The 20,011-nt window shown below is 40.3% G+C and overlaps 1 protein-coding gene and 2 long non-coding RNA genes across 6 annotated transcripts in view; 2 read left to right on the forward strand and 1 right to left on the reverse strand.

The window, feature by feature from the left end:
* Positions 1–20,011, reverse strand: part of LOC147758894 (uncharacterized) — an 80,446-nt gene that overhangs the window by 23,628 nt on the left and 36,807 nt on the right. For all 4 annotated transcript variants that reach the window (XR_015323709.1, XR_015323708.1, XR_015323704.1 and 1 more), the window contains exon 3: positions 15,929–16,046. This is a non-coding gene — a long non-coding RNA (uncharacterized LOC147758894). The remainder of the gene's footprint in view (positions 1–15,928; positions 16,047–20,011) is intronic.
* On the forward strand, positions 6,413–9,398 carry LOC111250557 (uncharacterized). Its single transcript, XR_002673423.2, has 3 exons — positions 6,413–6,552; positions 7,275–7,680; positions 9,028–9,398. It is a non-coding gene; the product is annotated as an uncharacterized LOC111250557 (long non-coding RNA).
* Positions 19,162–20,011, forward strand: part of LOC111250537 (sorcin-like) — a 3,794-nt gene continuing 2,944 nt past the window's right edge. The window contains exon 1 of the mRNA XM_022805976.2: positions 19,162–19,701. Within this exon, the coding sequence (XP_022661711.1) occupies positions 19,367–19,701 (335 nt within the window). The 5' untranslated portion in view covers positions 19,162–19,366. The remainder of the gene's footprint in view (positions 19,702–20,011) is intronic.

Here is a 20,011-nt window from a genome sequence, read left to right on the forward strand (position 1 = left end):
ACAGGTCGTGTCAAGCATGTTTTTCTGAGCTTATAAATACTTCACCGTCGTCCTTGGGTATCAACGGTGTCGTCTACGAGAAACTGATTACGGTTTCGAACTAAGATTCAGCATCAGCCTAACTGTGTTACTTCAAGTGATCATCTTCACGGCCGCATTTACGCTGATTGCGTCAGTAGGATAGAACAAATGAAACTAGCTTAATTGTGCGCACCGATTGCAGGAACTTGTACCGATAATTTTTTAGAATAGTGTTTCATGGACACGCAAGGAAAGGACTAGTCGCTAAGGCGTCCAGGAAACCGTATATGGTTTCAGAACACGACCATAATTACAGCTCTTTATCAAATTTCGTTATCAAGTCAATGTTGCAAAGAACGAAGTTTCGTAGCAGGCACTCTATTTCTAATATGACTTGCCTGACGGGCAATGTGACTTCATTATTTAACTTAACCTGTCGAGGTTGAGCAATAATATTTCTGTATAATGAAAGCTGGAGCTTACTCATGGTCTTAAGCAGGTGTGCGACGTGCATGAGAAGATTTGAGTTCCGCTAATCGAATAGTACCATGAAAAACAACTTCTAACTGAAACTATTTTTTTTTTTATTTTATTATATTTTATAATGTATATAATGAGTCTGTGTCACATAAGTCATCGCTAACAGCCTACAAGTGAGGCGCAGTAAACATTTACAAAACTTTGCGCTTGAAAATTGAAGTGAAACAGTGAAGCAAATTGGAGAATAGCTTTGAAGCTCTGAAACCTATAGTAACGTTTAGTACCTAATATTTACTGACCTTACGTCAAATTGGACGCGTGTTCTGAGCTTGAAGCACACAATAAGCAAGCCCACTTTATTTAAAGGATTAGATTTAATGAATCCAATTTTCAGCACTGAACCTTGCGTTGTCGGGTGCTTGAACAGAGCAAACATAGGCAAAATTGTTTGGCCTAAAAATAACCTACAAATGATGCATTTTCAGCCATCTTTTTCAAAGTGCACTCACGATAACAACGTACCACTGCACGCTACTAGCGCGACGCGGCCTAATGAACTTCAAGTCATATAGCGAACACTCGTATTTCTTATCGAATTGGTAATCCGCTATGATGAAGCTTGAAGTACAGGTCTATTTTAAGATTTCGTACAACATTTCATAGAACGAATATGTATTCCAAATAGCAAGTCACGATGATCTTGTTAGGTCTCACTTCTGCTCATCTTGAAGTTGATTTCGCCTATTGGTATTGTTGTACGGGAATCGCCCAACGGATATTACATGTACTATCGTTCCACACCATTACTCTATGATGTCCAACGCTGCTTATGGAGTCATTTACTCTGCCCCGTAGATTCAAGCAACACCGCCTGATGTAAGGCAGATAATATTATACTTACCCCATAAGTTATGGTATTATATAAGTTGCAATATAAGCTTCGCTAGCAGTGACATCGTATTCTATACTATTGTTAGGTAATAACTCATGTAGCAAGTACGCACGTGTGCTGTAAATATAACTGCCGGACAGACTTTCGGTGCCAAACAATTACGCCAATATTGTTGAATCTGTTGCGTGTTACACTTGATTAGATTTTGTCTGTTCTAGTTCTAGACGAGATCACACGATATTTCCTGCCAAAAACCGATATGGGCTAAGAGGTGTCTTCAGCAAGATTTATGGAAAGCTCTTTATACTTAGTACGGCGCAAACCGTTGATATTTGCCGGTACACTTCTGTTACACGATACGATAGATTGGATTCGGCAATCTGAGATTAGTTGATGAACTTTAAATCATGTGTCATCAGAGCTTGTTTGCAGAAGACAAGGGTGACGCAGAAAAAAGTTCGCAGTTCCGTAAAGTAAAAAGGATATGAGTCAGTATAACAGGGTGGAGTACTCCGAAGTATGTATTGTCCATGTTTGTGCCTCCTTCTTACGGTTCGCTAACCCCACACGTGCTCACAGTACTGCTAAATATATTTAGTGAGCAATTAGTCTACCCTTTATAAGAAAAACCAAATATACAAGACATAATTATAATACTTAGTAATAATAATAATTGCTATTATTAACAATAGTAAAAACAGGTTTTAATAATAACTTTAGCTGGTTATTCCCATTAGAATTGTCTGGCAACAAGGCTGCCTCTAAAGTTGGAGCGAGCTTTGATACATGATTATGTCACTATTACGCATCAAACGCATAATAATTTACCTATTAAAAGTATAATATCATTATATGTTATTATAATTTTGTTAATGACAATTTTTTTTAATGCTTCAATAAAAATCTCATCAAAGGAATGAAATTCTCTGAATCTAATTCTAAGGACGTATTCTACATTTACGGTAAATGACAATAAATTAATTAGCATTAGCGGCTGCTGATCTATATAAACGTGTTTCCAGTTCTAGGAGAAGGTCTGTTTCGTTGCTGTGCTTTTCATTGCAGGCGATCTACGGGTTGCGTCACGTAGGTCGTCTGCATATATGACTTCGGTCATCACGTAGTAAGCGTAGTCCTGATATTGCGTTAAGAGAAATAAGTCCGCTTCTCTAATGCTCGTAGAAAATTTTACTGTTATCTATCAGCATGACAGAAGTCTTTTGAGCGCTGTTGCTTTCTTGAAGACTTATCTAACCTAATCCTAACGTGATTTAATGGGCGAATAGGTGCGCTGATAAGTCCTTTTATGTCGATGTTAGGTTTTCTTGTCCTGGCTCATCCGACGGTTGAATCAGATTTAACACAGAGCAAAATTCGGCTTACTTCAGAAAGCTCCCAAAAAGCCTGCCAGATCTTTATGATCACAACCACGGTACTTCACATCCTAACCGATATCTAATAAAACCGAGCATTAAGCTATTTCTACTTTAGATGGTATCCAGCTTGCAGTGTTACGTAGTAGTAGTTTATTGACGGCATTGTTTTTTTTAGAAACAGGGCAAAAATTGTTGCTTAGATACGCTGAAAAATTATATCAGAATCTTTCATTACATTACCTCTTTTATGATCTTAGCAGAAAAGAGGAGAAATGTTCAGGGCATCTCTCGTATGATCACAGCCAAAAAAATTTGCCTGATGATTAATGACTCTACAATCAGTGAGGTTTACTGAGGCTAAGTCGTTCACATGACAAAATGAGAGATCGACACTGTAAAATTAAATGATAGAAATTTATCATAAAATGATAGTATCAGCTGGTCCTTGAAAAATTACACATACCGTACGCGCTAAGTGAGGCCCGTGCCTATCCTCACATGCTCGCCTTGACCGGCACTGAATGAGATACATAGCGAGGATCTCGAAGATCGGTACTGCTGTATTGAGACGAATTCGATCAGTTCGACTCTTTGGTTATTATACGATACGGTAATAAATGCTGCATCGGATGAAACTATTGACTGAGATAAACATAGCCTTAACACCGAAATCGTCACATACTCCCTGTGGCCGCATGAGTCGTTGCGTGCTGCTTAGAAGAGACAAACTATCCACGTATGTACAAGATATATATGATGTATATACACTTGCTTTTTATGTATGACGTTTCAGTTCTTAATGCATGCGCTACCAAAAATGGAGACTGCATGTACACGAGCTTCCCTAAGCTGCTGGACAACGACGCAACGCCGGCTGTGGTTTTTCCCACGTGTCTTCACTTCAGATACTAAATCGGTGGCATCCTCCGTCGTTATCAGTCGATCGCTATACATTACACATAAAAAACTATCTAAATATATTACGTTTCGTATTGAAGGCGACAAGATCATCGGAGATAACGCTTGCCAGGCGTGGAACTTCAATAATCTATTAGGCACCTAAGGCGCGTTATGAAAGGGGTGTCACGAATTCGAAATCATCTTTCGGCCTTACTTATTGTGGTGTGGTCTGTTATATACGAATTTCATGCTGAACCTGCCGGCGGATCGATAAGGGTTACGAATTTTTGAACCACGTCTATGCCCACATTCAAATCTAGACCTCTATGTATCTCTAATATTTAATCATTCCACAATGACATTTGCTAGCCTGGAAAATGTCTGAGGCACTCGTGTCCTTTTTTTTTTAGTTCTCTCACGCGTTCTGCTTCAAGGACCGGCTTATAAATATCAGAAAAGGATACAGGATCGGTTGAAGTAAGCGGGCCTGCCACTCATGGCCGGGTATTGTTGTTTTGTCTCTTAGATCGTAGCACTTATTTCATAGACGCGTAAGGCAAACGGACAATCGAATCGAGCGCATTAGAGCTTTAGGTGGCCAAAGGCCCGTCTAGGAACGTACATGTAATATTATATACAATATATGAGTACATGTACCTTAACCAGCCAGCAAATAAATTGACAGAATAGTAAAACTAACCACTTTTGGCAATATCGAAGCATATATAGGCTTTGATAATAACAGAAAAGGAACTGAGCGGGTCAAAAGATACAGACACACTTACATTTATATAATAGTATCCACAACGATACCTGTTGCATCTGTGTCAGATATAAACGAGAGAGTATATGGAGTATGGCTAATAAAATCCTAACGCAAGAGTGATATTAGCTTTTATTTCCTTCTATGCCTAATTTTGCCATTCTATCATTACTTTGTGCTTCACTTCGAACTTCATACAGTAGGTTACATATAACAACAAATCAACTTAAGGCCTATCACTCGGCTTTACACAGACTGTTTCTAGTGGAAGCGCAAGTTAACCTAACCTTCCAATAGAAATGATCTGATTCTTCCAGACAGAACTATTGATGTCTTTAAAGGACCTTTACCGGCCGAGATGATGATTTACGATACGAAGGGAATTTCTGCCTTTTGAGTTACATACTTACAATTACCGACGATTCATTTTGCACGGGCTTTCTAGACGCTGTTTAGAGGCTTTTGTGTCGTGAAGTCGATTTTTAACCCTGAAGTGTCGTGAGCACTTCAGGGTTAAAAAATGTGGAAACTTTACTGACAAACTTGTGGACGCAAATTTATATTCTCTAATATGATATGGGACTAGATTAGTTCCGGCGTTGCCCCTGGGTTCGCGCCGACTCAAGTGCCCTATTACTGCTACAGACTTAAACTTGTTACGTTCCTTGTTTTTTAAGCGCATTGTGACAGTCTCCAGCATTCGGGGTTGCGCGAACTGTCTCTTTCAGATCGTTCGCCTTCATTCTTGATAACTCAACCTAATGATACTGGCGGGAGATTTGCTGGGCTGCTTCAAGCAAGTATAGAGATGAATTCAGCTCGTTTCATCGAGAGTCTCGATGCGACTCGGTGAGGTCTTTCTCGCGGTAAACTCGTGTCGTATACGAGTCGGCTCACATATTCTACTATATGGCTTCAATATCGTAAAGAACAGTCGGACTACTATGATCTGGATTGACATCTGCGACTGATTACGTTTTGATAATACATGTTGGGAATTTCATTGCTTCTACAGGCTACGAGCGATCGTTCATTCATGTTGATCAGCAGCCTTCGCGGTCCATGTTCTATAGCCACTACGATATTGAAGAATCACGTAAGTCCAACTCCGCAAACGACAACGACTACTATGGGTTGCAGCGAAGCTGACTGCTCATTGACTTCCAATCGAATCGATTGCGTGGGCTAATTATGCCGAATAGAAGATTTTTAGAATGCCAGGCACAGTGAACACATTTTACCATTTAAATTATTGTATTTTCAATAGCTGACCCAGAAAGCACTGATCCCAGTGACGTTGGTCATCATGGGCGTAGTATTGACGTTAGAGAAACTACTGTATACACCTCCATATCTAATATACGCTATGTTAGCCTATTTTCGCACTATAGGCTTAGTCAGGCAGCAGTAATGGTTGGTCGATATTTTCTGTCATGTTTAAACGCTGGGGCACGGGGCAAGGTCTATCCGGTTTCGAGAAGACCCCAGACCAAACATAAATACATGAATCTAATTCATAATACTCTTGGGTCAGGACGAAATATTAGTTCCGGCATACGTTCGTTAAACGATGAAATTCATTGTGAAGTTTTTGCATGTAACATACCCTACAAATCTGAAAGGGGCGCTTGTTCGTCTAAATGGACAATTTGTAAGTTTGCAATTTTCGTGGCCTGGCAACACTCCTTCTTCGCGTCCAACAACTGTCACGCTAATAGTTCTTTAGCACAAATAGAGCAAACGCACGAAACAAAAAAGGTGCTGTCTCTAACCTAGGAGCGCTGTAAAGTCACAGCTGTGAACGGCCATTAACTGAGCGGGCAATTCATTGCAAAACTGATGTAACCGGATAACTTCAACAAAGCCCAAGTAAAAACTTCATGCTCAGCCAACTTTACGGAAATTACTTGCCGTTTAGCTTTAGTTATATTAACTTTTCTCTCAAAACTTCTTCGTAGCGGTACAGTTTCCAATAGAACCTCAACGCCTCTTTAAGGCCAACCACCTTAAGCTACAACGAGTCAAGTAATAACAACTACGAAGCGAAATTTGTGTGTATGGCGATATCTTTTTGTCTTGTGGAGAAATTTCGACATGGTTGTTGAAACAGAGTAAACAAAGTAAATGCGGCAAGTTTCAACCTAATTTACACAGAATATCATTTGGGATAGCTATTAAGACCGTCACAGTTAACAACATGAGTTAACCTAATTATTATTGGGTGTCTAGAACATAGCTTTCTTGTTTCAGCGTGAAGATGGCGATAAACATAGTTTAAGTTCCCCACTAATAGAGACATATAATATCATTCTGCAAAGGTCAGCCAAGGGACGCGTTGCAACATCGCTCTCCGTCACGAACAGTCAGTTCCTTTAATTTCTTAAGGAACTCAAATTTAGCTTTACTAGATATGATTACTATGATCTTGTAGAGTAACTCCTATGAGCATGATGGCATACACGAAATAGAAAGGATGCATGTGCAGACAGCTTATTTCATATTGACCGACTGTGTTCATCTTTCCCCAGGCCATCAATTCAATTAATTGAATTATGTTAATTATCGTAATTGTGGCATTACATACGCGCTATGATTATTAATTGATAATCAAAACAGACATTTATGGCCATACAAATCATCGTACACGGCCAGATTTTCTTTCGGGTCAACTATTGTCGTAACAGTCTTCAAAGTGTTTTTTTTTTTAGGCATAATTTCCCTCACTTTTTGAACTTTGGCGGTTAATATTAATTTAAATTCTGTTTGTTACATTTTACTATAAAACAATTGTCGATGGGTAAGAACTAAATGTTCAATATAATAATCAATTAACCCATTTCAGTATTATCATTTCACATAGTCGGTCCACAGGGCCAAAATGTTGTATTACGACGCCTGAAAAACACATTTGTATATGGATGCTTGCTTCATCCCAGCAAATGGCCGCTGCGTAGAGTTGTCGGCCATTTTTTTTCGACGCCCGGTATCAACATTTGAGATCGTGCTCGTTTGCCGTCAACGCTGCCGAAGAGAAGTAAAGGTCTCAGTAGATTTACGTTACAACGCCAGCGGTGCTGCACTTTGCGTTCACTTGTGGCTCGTATTGGGCGGTCAACAGCCACATGTTCGACCTATTGTCTGCAACGCGTTGAAGCTATAAAAATCCAATTTCGATAGCGCAAAAAAGAAATTTGGAGGCGGAGCAAAAGGAGAACCGCGTCTACCCGCAACTCTCGCTGTGTGCTCAGGTACAACTTGTCATTTTGTCACTTGAGTAGAACACGAATGATTTCGTAGGATCACTAGCTAGCATGCCCGTGGCCGGCTTGTGAACGAGGTCTTGAGCTGGCATTGGCTACTTGGGGAATGCAAAGGCGGACCTAAAGATTAGACGATGAACATGAGGGGCTCGTAGAAAACTAGACACTGGTTACCTTAGCTCTGACCTTCTTCCATTTTTCCATCTTTTCTGTAAATTCGATTTCATAGCTATATTACTCCGGTAGATGAGGTGGAATGAAAGCGGATGTTAACGTAGCAAGTATATGCTGCTTATGGCCCTGAATGTAGAATCCATAAAATTCAAATAATATATAGTTATACTGTGCTCTTTGCTTTACTGCAGTCCCGGGGCTTTATATAAACACCTGGCTAAATTCACTAAACTTCTAGAGCCTGTTCCAGAATAGGACGTTTGCTTACGTTAATCCTAGTCAGAATAAATGTGCAAATTTTGAGCAGACATAGAGACATGTGTTTCACTTTTTTTTTTTGTTTTATAAAATGCTGCTGCGCTTGACGTCTTACAAACACATTAAAAGCTCAGTCCATCACGCGCCCCAACTAATAGCAAATAGTATTGCACGTCTTGAATCCAAGTTACTGTTACGCATGTAACAGTAACTTGGATGTTTGCCTGTTTTGCCTAATCGAAAAAAATATTCAACCGCAGCAGCGAAAACTACTGCAGCGCAACGTATGTGTACGACTGCATGTCGAAATCGGCTGTTTTATAATTCCTCTTTGACCTACAACGTCTCTTGTCACCTTTATTCACCGGGTAAATTGTTGTTCCCTGCCTATATATTTTATTACCTATATTATTTAATACTTTCCACAAAGATTTCATAGGTGGAATAGGCCATATCCTGCGATTAGTTTTTTTCTGGTAGGTACTTATCCTGTAAATTTTTCGTATTATGTCAGCTGGATCTGCTTATGCTTACAACCTGAAACAGCTTTTATGTTTGCCATTTTACACGACACTTATGCAAGGCAACGTCTCGACGTAGTAACAGCATAAAATAGCATGACGTTATGTCCTTTATTTATTATTGAAATCATTGTAAAAGGCGTATAGCATTTAAATGGAAACAATGAACATACATTTATCTGTACCCGATAATTATACATACGAAAATCCAAAATCGTCAGAACAAACCGCAGTTCTTTATACCTAGTAAGTGCGTGCTATATGAGAAATCGTACAGGTTTGATACCTAAAAGGTGATAGCGGTCCTAATTCTATTTATAATGCTAGCTACAAGATACAGTAGGGCCTCAGTTGTTAATCTGTACCTTTTCATGCCCATCAGGACGAGACGAAAATCGGCATGCGATTCTAGCAGTTGCAGTTCCCGTATGGTGCGAGTTAGTGGACTTTTCATCTAATCCGTGGACCGTATTACAGCTAAGGTCTCGTATAATGGCCAATTATTTAAATTGATCGTTACGAATTTTCCTGACAAAGGAGGTAGTTTTCTACTAATAAAGTAACATTTTGTTATTCTGAAGCCAAACTCATTGTTGAAAGTTTTATGTTTGGCACCACTGTTAGATGGCTTCATCAGATGGCTGGCTCTCAGCACGAAATGAAGTGCGTCAACGACCGTATTCGAACCCAGACCACCACGTGAAGCCACTTGGAAGCCAAGTCAATATTTGAGCTAACTCAATTTAGTTTATATGAGAAAAAAAGACCGTTTGAATACATCGTATACCTTATATGGATCATTCATTCATTTCTAAATAAGCGTGACTTTTTCTTGCATGATTATAATTTAATAATATCGTTACATTGCCGTTTATGGAGCTCTCAAATAAGCAGGCCCTCGTTGTACGCTTATAGATTGTAGAAAGCCTCTCTAGGTAAACTACACTTGGTAAGACGTTAGAGTCGAACATGAAACGGTCGGCATAGGAGAGGTTTCCCTGACGAACGACTATTCAAGGCCATGGAAAATGTCGGCACGCTGTTGACCAAACGTGATCTTTCTTAGTGGATAAGCGGGACAGCCACGCCCGTGGTCATCAGGATGCTGAAGGTGGGGTAGTGTGAGAAACACGACATTCACTGGTCTTGATCTGTGCTCGTTCAGTTTGTGACGTGGGGCTTTTGCGTTTCAATTCGCAACTATTTATTTCTGTCATCGCAATAAGACCCGCCATATTTAGGTGTCAATATACAGCCTTTTTTTAGTTGTAGACATGGTACAATTTTTTCTTTGATTCAACCGCATACCATCGATAAATTGCCATAAAAAAAAGCTCTTTCGATGAGCACTTTTGAAGCTATTTACTGTTCCGGCCTCCGACTGGTCTCTTTGCTGTTTCTTAACGTGCTGGGTGACATCAAAAGTCGTATTGTTTGTCTCGTTAGTAAATACCAATAAGTTGGTAACCGCCTCGGTATCAGCATCGACCCCTCTGTACCAGCCGTTAACCGGCCAGTCAGCAGCGATGCTTGCCATATTGTTCTCTAACGTTGTGATTTCTACTACTTTCGGTATAGTTGGTGTCGCCGTAGCGAACTCATCTGAACCGAGTACTTCCAACGAATTTCTCTTTTTTGGTTGAGCCGAAACTGGAAAACCAAAGACAGTCGAGGCAATGGCCATCAACCAGATTCATTTGTCGATGACTGGCGAACAGCAGCGACAATGACAACGACAACAGGAAGGTTGTTTCACCCTCAACTTCTACCAAGTGCCTTTATACCTAATAACTTGCTAGTTAGTGGGGGCTATTTCTACGCTACTTAAAACTAATTAAATGAGGCTATGCAGATCTTTCCGAGCAGTTGCTACCCGCTAACAACGGAAGCTGTTTACCCTTGAGATGGCTAATCCTGATGATAGTGTGCATATGCGTACATGCGTGTGTGACTTGAACAAAAATTTATCCTTTGACAATAAATACCTTAATTTCCTAATACAATGTATTAGCTATGTCAGTCAGTTACCCTATGGTTCCCTATGATATCAGATTATTACGAAATATGATTTACTTACTTATGAAAAATCAGGCCTTGATAGGTTTTAAATAGTGATTCAGGTGTCTTATATGCCGTGTAAGGGTGGCATTTGCTTTTCTAGCAGTCTTTCGTTCTGAATAAATTGCTTGTTTTTACATACCTGGAAACCTTACGCAACTACAATAGTTGACTTGTGGTCAAGGCATAAATCGCCGTTGGCTTTGGAAATTATTTTTTTTAAACGTACAATGTAACACCAGTTTGTTTGTCAGCTTTGATGATTCATAGTCCCCATTGCGATTTGAAACAGTACGTACAAGCCTTCGCGGCAGTCAGTCAACATAAATAGCATCTACAGCTATGTTAATGTGTGTCGAAGGAGTGAAGTTGAAGGGAACGTACTTTTTGGCTCGTTAGCCATCACTGCGGCAACAAAAAGTTGCGGAAAATATACAATGAAATACATTAATCTATACTTGACACCTCGGCATGCGACACCTATCCTTCTATAAATTCGTCTTCTCGCTTAATTAAAGAAACTGAAAAGTGTTTATTAGAACCGTTCTTAAGTAGATGAAAACATGCCATGAGTATTACAGAAATGTTGTATAAGGCGAGACGACGTTGATTCCTGCAACATCCGGTAGGTTCGTTAATCGTCATCGTGATAGCTTAGTGTGTAACACATGGCCTACTAGTCTTTGAGACACGTTGCGGTCTAGGTTCGAACCTGGGCATAGACAAACTTCATTTCACGCTGAGAGCCAACTCTCTGAAGGAATGCCTAGCGGCGATACCGGACATAAAGCTTCAGACATATAGGCTCGTAAATTAAGAAGCTACTGCTTGCAACCTCAGCAGATTCCCGACGCTACGGTTGGGCGTACGGCGTCCGACAACATCCTGTCGAATTCAAAACTACCGTTTCTTTGAGCTCTTCTTCCAATGTTGAAAATACGAATTGCTTAACATTACTTATATTTAGGTCTACGGATTTACGGTCACCTTCTCCTTTCGAAAGCCTCCAGGACACTGGGGTGTACTGGTAGGATTTTTATCAAGAGAGCCCTGCAGCAGTTGAGCTTGATATTCGTAGAAGATTTTGCGTGCAAGGTCCACGCTTCTGCTCACAGTATCGATTATGGAAGAATTATGAATCTACAAATAAAAAAAAACTGACCTGAAATTATTTTAGTTACCTAAATGCTTGGGATTATTACGTAATTAGCAATTGTTCGTAGAAAATTGTTTCTAGTTAAAGCTAACAACAAATAGATCAGGGAAGCAATGGTCACTGATGCATCGTCTGCAGAACAATGATTCAGCATCGTATTAGACTAGCAGTCGTTGCATATATTGCTGTAAGACGTACACTCCCTACGGTCGAGTGTGACACCTCTTACCTTGACACATGCATGTACTATATAGAACTTGAAGCTACCGTACGTCATTACCGGTAGCAGCACTTCCCGACAGCAGCCCAGAGGCAAATCGATAATAGAGCATGTCAAACGTTGCTTTTTGTGGGGACCCTGTGTACTGACAAATATATTTTATCCAGGTGTTACGCACGAAAGCAATCACATGTTAGCCTAAACGATTGACACCCAACGATACTTTAAATGCGGAGTTTGATTAACTTCTGACACGCGTCTATGATCAGGCAGCATTTAGCGTATTTCCCAGTCTCATACAAATATCACTTTTGTTTTGTGCTTTGGCAAACTTTACAAGCTACAGCAGCCAAGCGCCGATATAATATATATATATATATTCAATGACTTTTGCTCAGTTCGATGTAGTATAAAGTACGATTGCTTGGCCATTAGAAATCAAAGGGTTTCGAATTGTTAAATCATTCACGAGTTGTGAGCAAACGGAAACGGTTCAACTGTCTCGATGATTGATTACCGGCAAACGATGGCAAATTCAACCTCAGAGGGTACACAGACCCTGTTCCCCTAAAGAATCTAAAAAGTGACCTGGCTAGCTAGTGCAGCTTTACTGAATATTTGCTCGGAGAAAAATTGAGCCTGAAAGTACTTGTCGTCGACACGCGAGACTCAAAAAATTAAATGAAATTTATGTTTGTCGTTATCACAACTTGCCAGAACAGCCTTACCGATTCATATTTCAAAAAGAAAAAAAAACAGGACCTGCACTCTACTCAAACCAAGAAAGTATTGCTAACCAATTATCTCGTTGCAACGAGTCGAAAGCCTTGTAAATGTCAAGAACGCTAACTAATTAACTAGTTCAGCTACGACAACTGCGGCTGCCCGTATAGATTGCCCCGGATAGCCGCCACAAACCATTGCTTTTGACAAACAATTAAACATTCTATATTTAGGGAAAGATGATTATAAAACGAGGCCTAATGTACGCTTAACAAGAGGCATTGCATATGATTTACCTATACCGTGGTATGTACACACAACGTACTCGGAACTACAAAAACAACACAGCTTCTTTACGGTGACATTGTAATCAAGGCTAGAATGATGGTAAACAGGGTAACGGTGAACGTGCAGCTGATAGCACGCGCTAAGAATACCCGGCTTTCCGACGATCCGTACACTATCATAATTCAAACTTTCGCAACTAGCTGCGATGGCGTGCTACCACCCGCTAGAGCGCAAGAGGATTGGTCCTCATCTTGCATGGCAGATAATTGATGGAAAACATAGTCTAGTTATACGAAAAGATTCTAATATACGGATATCTTCACTACAATGCAATGTGTCTAGCATTATGCCGATAAATCGCCAGTACGTCTAGTTTCAACGACCTTCGAAGCTCGAGGTTTCTTTTGCAAACCGGGTTGTACCTAAGGACGCTGCATTTCAAAACCCAACGACATAAGTCTTATAAAGGCCATACGGTTCGTAAACCAAAATTAGCTGTTATGTATCGCGTATGTTTGACATCGAGCGTGGCCAAAATTAGCAGCCCGAAATCCACTAATTTGAAACATCTTAAAATTTCATTTAAAATAGTCTTCATTCTTATATAATACGTTCTTGGTATCTTCACGCCTGACTATGGGAAGATTAAATAAAGGGACATCGTTGATTACAAATATAGATACATTTTTTAAACATTTTATACCTGTCTTGACGATGATGAAGTGGGAAATTGTTTACGTAATAAACTTTGCGATGCATTAGATAGTTAAACTGGAAACCAGACACAGACACAGTTCGTTTGTCGCTGGAGCTGACCGTTCGAAGCGTAGCTTTACGGTGCCACCGGACTCAAAACTCGAAAGCTTTATATCTGTAGAAAGGCAGGAGACTGCAACGCTTCTTAAATAATTTCTATTTATAATCAGATTCGGCAGCGTCTAAATTTGTCAGTAGATCAAAAAGTCTAAATAAACCGATTTCCTGAAAAGTTCTAGGCTAACGCATTACTATTCATACTAGACCTTGCTAAGGTATTCGCTTGATAAAATATAACGCTTATTCGCCTGTGGTGGTACATATTCAACAACATGTTTGTATAAAAATATACAAAAGAGTATATTTATATAAATATATAGGTTGCAGGGTCACTGATGATCAATCATTCGTACGGCATCCTTTGTTGTAACACCTATAGGCACTAAAAGCTGTTTAGCCTGCTATTGCATCGGCGTGCTAGGCCCCCGAGCAGGACCACCAGAAAGCACCTGCCTGCACGGTTTAGCCTTGCACCTATTAAGAATACGTTGTTCTAGGTTCGTGGAAGCGCCCGTCCCTACATAATTGGTGGTGTATCGTAAAACGGGTGGCAACGTAACGGCACGTTCGTCTCGGTTCCTTTCAGCTATTGACTCTCATCGCTCATGTCTGAAACATCGTCCTTTTGTTTTGGCGAAATTCTGTTACGACTGGTACTATGGGGCTTTCAACCATGGAACCCTAATCTCGGACTGATTCAAATATTACTTTAGACAAAAGCTGTAAACTGCTGTGAGTTGCCAGCTAAATCAATTCATAGTAAATCGAACAGATGCAGATCAAAGATGTAGTCTTCCCAAAAAGATGTCAAAAAGAACCAATGCGGGTTTTAAATCTCCTGCTTCCTCCTTATGCTCAATAACGAAGTTTCTATCATGGCAGAGGGCACAGTTCAAAGGGGTCTAGGTATGGAACAGGTTCAAACTCAATATTTCGGCGGCACGTTTTAAATTGTAACAAGTCCTTTATGTTGAGTCAAAAATAAAGGCTTACAACAATGTCAGATGATGTGGGCAGCGCATCGTTTTGCAGGAAATAAAAAAGACATTGTCTTATAAAGACGGAATTTTCTCGTCGATCACACACTTTCGCAAAGGTATATCTTCCTCTTCTATTTGGGGACGCATTTGTATAGTAATAAACTCTAATTACTATTTGTCAATTCATTGTCTGTTTTCTGGTCTGATTTGAGCCTATGTGACACCTACAATAACCGTATCTGCGTGACTGACAATCAGCGGACGAGGATTAGGCATTTCTACACCTCATTAGCTATAACATGTATCCTTCGTGCAATATAGTTACGCTATTAAATATTCGAATAGGAATTAGGCCCACTAAGAACGTTGGTGTATAACCGGTAGTTAGCTGATCTCATGACAGATGTTATGCTCTTGTCAGCCTGCACCCGTTGTCTTTCTTTCATGGCCCTTAGATATAATATGTCACCTTAAAAACTACGGCGATATTATTATAGACGATTAAAATGAAGTAAAAGGGTTCGAAGAAAACTGGTTAATTTCCACAAGCTGTCCCGAAATCAAATTGAGGGCTATTTAGCTCGGCAGTATCCGTCGTCAATCAATGAAGAGTTCATAAAATTCAAGTATGACAATGAATGGAGCAGGAAGGACGTAGCTTTTCGAGTCGATAAATCATCAGTGGCTAGGGCAACCGTTGATGACCGAAGAGACATATTGACGTGAAGTTGCCTCGTTATTGTGATTTTGAAGACGTAAAGGCATCATAAAATCGGCCATATACCGGCGGATCAAACAGACAATTCAATAAACGAAATATAGTGTACTTGATCTTTGAAGTCAAGCCACTCTGAATGAACTATCGGAAACATTAATAAGTGTGTATGTATCGAATACTTAAAATAGGAAGCTGTTTCATAATAGAACATTTATGATATGAGGTCGTACAACAAATATGTCACATTCATAACGCAACACAATACAGCTGAAGTTAAGAACTGGCGAATTTGTTTTATTCACGCGTACAAAAAACTTAACTTACCTCTATTACAGATGAACAAACTCATTCAGAACAGCTCCATCTTGACCACCCTTAATTACAGATAACAACGACATCTTCATGAAGCTTCATAAAATCACGTTTGCTTCGCGCGGGATAACTGTAATTTTCGACAGAAAGAATCTGCGTTAGCTCTAGAATGTCTATAAGCTTTCGTTTTCAGGCATACCACGTCCAATTTACGCTTACGGATGTTAAGTTAAACTATAGAAAATGACATTTCGTAACTTACGCAAAATGTCCCTTCTTACGCAAAACGATCAGTTTAAAGTTAAAACAAGCATACACATCTGTATCCTCTTTCAGCGGTTCTGGTTCGTCTCCTCCGGTCTCGCTCAATACGATCGCACACAAAGAAGCCCTAGGGAAACAATTAAATTCTGTGCTACAATTTGTAAATTTCTAAATCGAGCGTACGCTGCAACTCTGTTTTGTTCGTATGGCAGCACCATATTGCTATAACCGTTCAGCTGTCACTTGGAATACGACTGCTAAAAATGCAAAGGTAGTCTAGTTATGACTGTGTGTGTATGGCAAAAACATTTTCTTTTCGTATGTGCAATAATGTTTGCTTTATATAATCAGCAATTAGTCCTCAGCGGTCGAAAGGATGCCCCAATAGCATTGTTTCTTACTGGAAAAAAAAGCAAGAGGGTGCCGTAGACCCGCTCGGAGCCGGAAAGGTCTTTAGGTGCAGCAAGGATGACACGTTAAGCTCCGGTTGGCTTTTCAAAGACTTCGGAGTTGCCGGTCAACCGAAGTCGACCGTAGTAACAGCAGTAGTAGAACTAGAACTAGCATGATATGACACGCTAGATCTACGTGGCAAGTCACTGCCCGTTGGCAAGCGTCCATCCCGAAAACAACATGATCATAGAAATATGATCTAACTAATCACTGCAACAACGATAATACGATACGATTAATGAGCGGGGCCAAATTATAATCCTTGTTACAGGCGTACTGGTGAAAATAGCTAATTCGGTACTGCTGCTGCCACTGATGTTGTTGCTATAGTAGCCTGATATGGCTCGTCCTTCCGTGGACAATTCCCACTTATCAAGTGGGCGCCTGCCGCCCTCCTGTACCCCTTTCTTCGAGCCCATCAGGTCACTTCCTAATTGCATAATCGTAGCGTAATTCATATAGCAACACAGTGTCACCTTCGATGACTGTCCATATATACTCCGAATTCGGCCACCTCGCTTTACCAATTCGTTAAAATGATAAACCACTAAGTACTTAATTCTTTAAGGCAAAGTGTGCATTCTTTAAATAGGCAGTTATCATGCTCGTAGAACGAATGTTGATCTAAGGTAGATGAAAACAAGGCTTGAAGAGTATTGCTCTTAAAGTGTGACAGAATGTGTGCGGAAATGCGGATTAAGCTGGTGATTCCGACATTCGGCCTAAGGCTGTATTATGAATCTATTCAACACGATATGCACATAAAGAGATTGGAAAGGCATAGCACATAAGTCAGCTATTTACTGCAACGAGAAGGAGCTGGCGGCTCTTCATTCGCCCTTTTGGGGTTCGGAAAATGTCTTTGGGACTACACGATCGAAACAAGCCAGTGGCAGAACTTTGCAACAAACGTTCCCGATGCTGCGGCTAATATTTCCGCTTGTTAGGTTCCCGAGAAGCTTGTTAGACAAGCGAAGCCGCTATAGTGTGAAACAACGACTCTATAATTATTCAATTAATCAGAAATCAAAAGACCTCTCTAAGGGTCGCAAAATTGCTAGGCAGAACAAACTACATACATCGGAAGCATGACACGATATCATCTCATTTCAACGAACTACAATAGGCAATTGACCTGCATCAGATGTTGAATAAATATGGGACACTGAAACAGGACGCTGAAGGTGCATAACGCTTCATTCTAATCAACTACATTTGGCTTAACTACGTAGACAAGTTTGTTTGAACAGTTCTGAAAGCAGACATTGTATTTTTGTCCGTTAAAAGCAAAATCAGTGGGCTATCCTTCAGTCTACGACTGTTACCTCGACGTAAACAGCTGTTAATAGTTGTAGGACATGTATAGAGAGAGTGTTTAGTTGGCCGGTTTTTGTTAGTGGATGCGTTCTGACTAAAAGTTTTGGCAGAGACTAGAAATGTGCCTATTTAAGCATGCAATCGACTTCGACTGGAAAGTTCCTTTCAACCATTGTGTAGTTCCTGGTCTGTGTTGTGGGTTGACTGTGAAATCGTGCCGCAGATATGGCTTGCATGGTAGAAGGGAGCAAAACAAAGACTCGGAACCATGGGGGCCGACAAAGCCCTTGACGTCGAGTGACTGCACTTTTACATCGTCGCACGCGTTATTTGTGGAACATTTGTGCCGTTCCACTATTGTATCGAATTTTCTAGCAACATAAGGCCCTGCCAGTGGAGTTACATGTGTGCAATTGTGTGCCAATAGTCCTCGCTGCATGGGCCTTTAAACCAATCACAAAAAGTAAGCTCAACGGGCATCCTATTTTCTGTTTCAGAGGCAGAAAAGCGATAATTGTTTTCGATCAATATGGCTAAGTACACTAAAATAATAGATCAAACAAATGTAAACGGGTATTGTCATCTTACGGATAACATGATAAATATTATTGATGAAAACGGTCGTGAAGAATCTGTAAAAGATCGCAAGGTCGAATATTGAAGTGAATAAACGCGATCAGTAAGAGTAGTCATTGCTTACGACCTTTCCCCTTTTTGTGCAGAAATATCCGCACCCATTTATAGCTTCAACCGTAGGTCTGTTTTTTTTTCTAGAATTAAATCAGTTTTTGCCGTTCTCTGCAGCTCGTATATTTTCTACAGCAGAAACGTCAGTGGATAGAGACCAATAGATACAGTAAAATAAGGTGACTACGAAACGATAAACTCTTATTGACTGGTTTCTTAATAAGCGCAAACAGCCTCAGCGCGTAATCAGGACCACTTTGGTAGGTCCTATGAAACCACTATATAACGCCAACATTATATAGCGCCACCTAAAAGTATAGCATTTCGGCAGACGCACAGTTAAGAAAAGTCCCGTGCCATTAGCTTCTTCTTGCATTTTCGTAGCTACCAGCATAAATCGTGCAGCATATGTTGTTTCCATTGTGTGAGTGACGTAAATTGTTCCTATTAACGTAAATACTAGATTTTCTTTACATTGTTCCCCTATGCGAACTTCAGAGGTCTAAAGATAATTTCAATGTAGTTGTTGAAGATGAGTCATTTTGTCGTCCTTTCAAGTCCTACTAAAGCTCTCTCGATGGTCAGTTATGGCCGAGCCTTGCTACTGGGTAACGTTCACTGCGAACGATCAAGGGTTTGATAGCAAATCGGGCAGCTATACGCTCAATACAGCCAGATTATCGCACTTATATCAAGTTGTATGAAACAACAAAGCGTGGCATTGTGAAAATGTCGAAATCCGCCGCAACGACAAGCACGTCACGTACTCGTGTGTCTTGTAGAGGTTCGACAAAGCCAAAAAATGAATCGGATCGTACACCGTGTGCGGTTCCGCCCGTAGCTCAATTACGGCCGTTCAATTCGGCATCCGTTAGAGTGAAAGCGCGGTCAGGGCCCTCAATAAGGCGAATAGATCGAAGACCGCTTACTGTTATTTCTTCGTTAGCTTCCAGCCTTTCTCGGGACAGCAGTAAGACATTACCACCGCGGACTACTAACGTGAGACATGTTGCGATCCCTAAAATTGTTGAGGAACATTTCAAGCAGATTGATGCCAACAGTAGGTGAGCCATGGGGTATCGGTTTGTAGGTTGGCGCTCGATATCCATCGCGTAGACACGATAGTGGATCCAGGTTTTTTAGCCTAACCTGCCCAGAACGTCTCGTCGTTTTTTTTTTGTTTGTTGTTTCAAATTTTCGACCCATAAAGAATTACTTGAAAGTATTTCTTTGCACGAGGTTCTGCCAGTTTAACTGAGACCGTATGGCTCGCTTTTATGTCTACTAGTTTCCTGATGACACTGCGTGCAAAATGAATATACCCGTGACCATTGAACTATACTGACTGAAACGTTTTAGTAAAATGGTAATATA

Source organism: Varroa destructor, unplaced genomic scaffold (genome assembly GCF_002443255.2).
Source record: "Varroa destructor unplaced genomic scaffold, Vdes_3.0 BEIS01000001.1, whole genome shotgun sequence".
Taxonomy (NCBI): Eukaryota; Metazoa; Arthropoda; class Arachnida; order Mesostigmata; family Varroidae; genus Varroa; species Varroa destructor.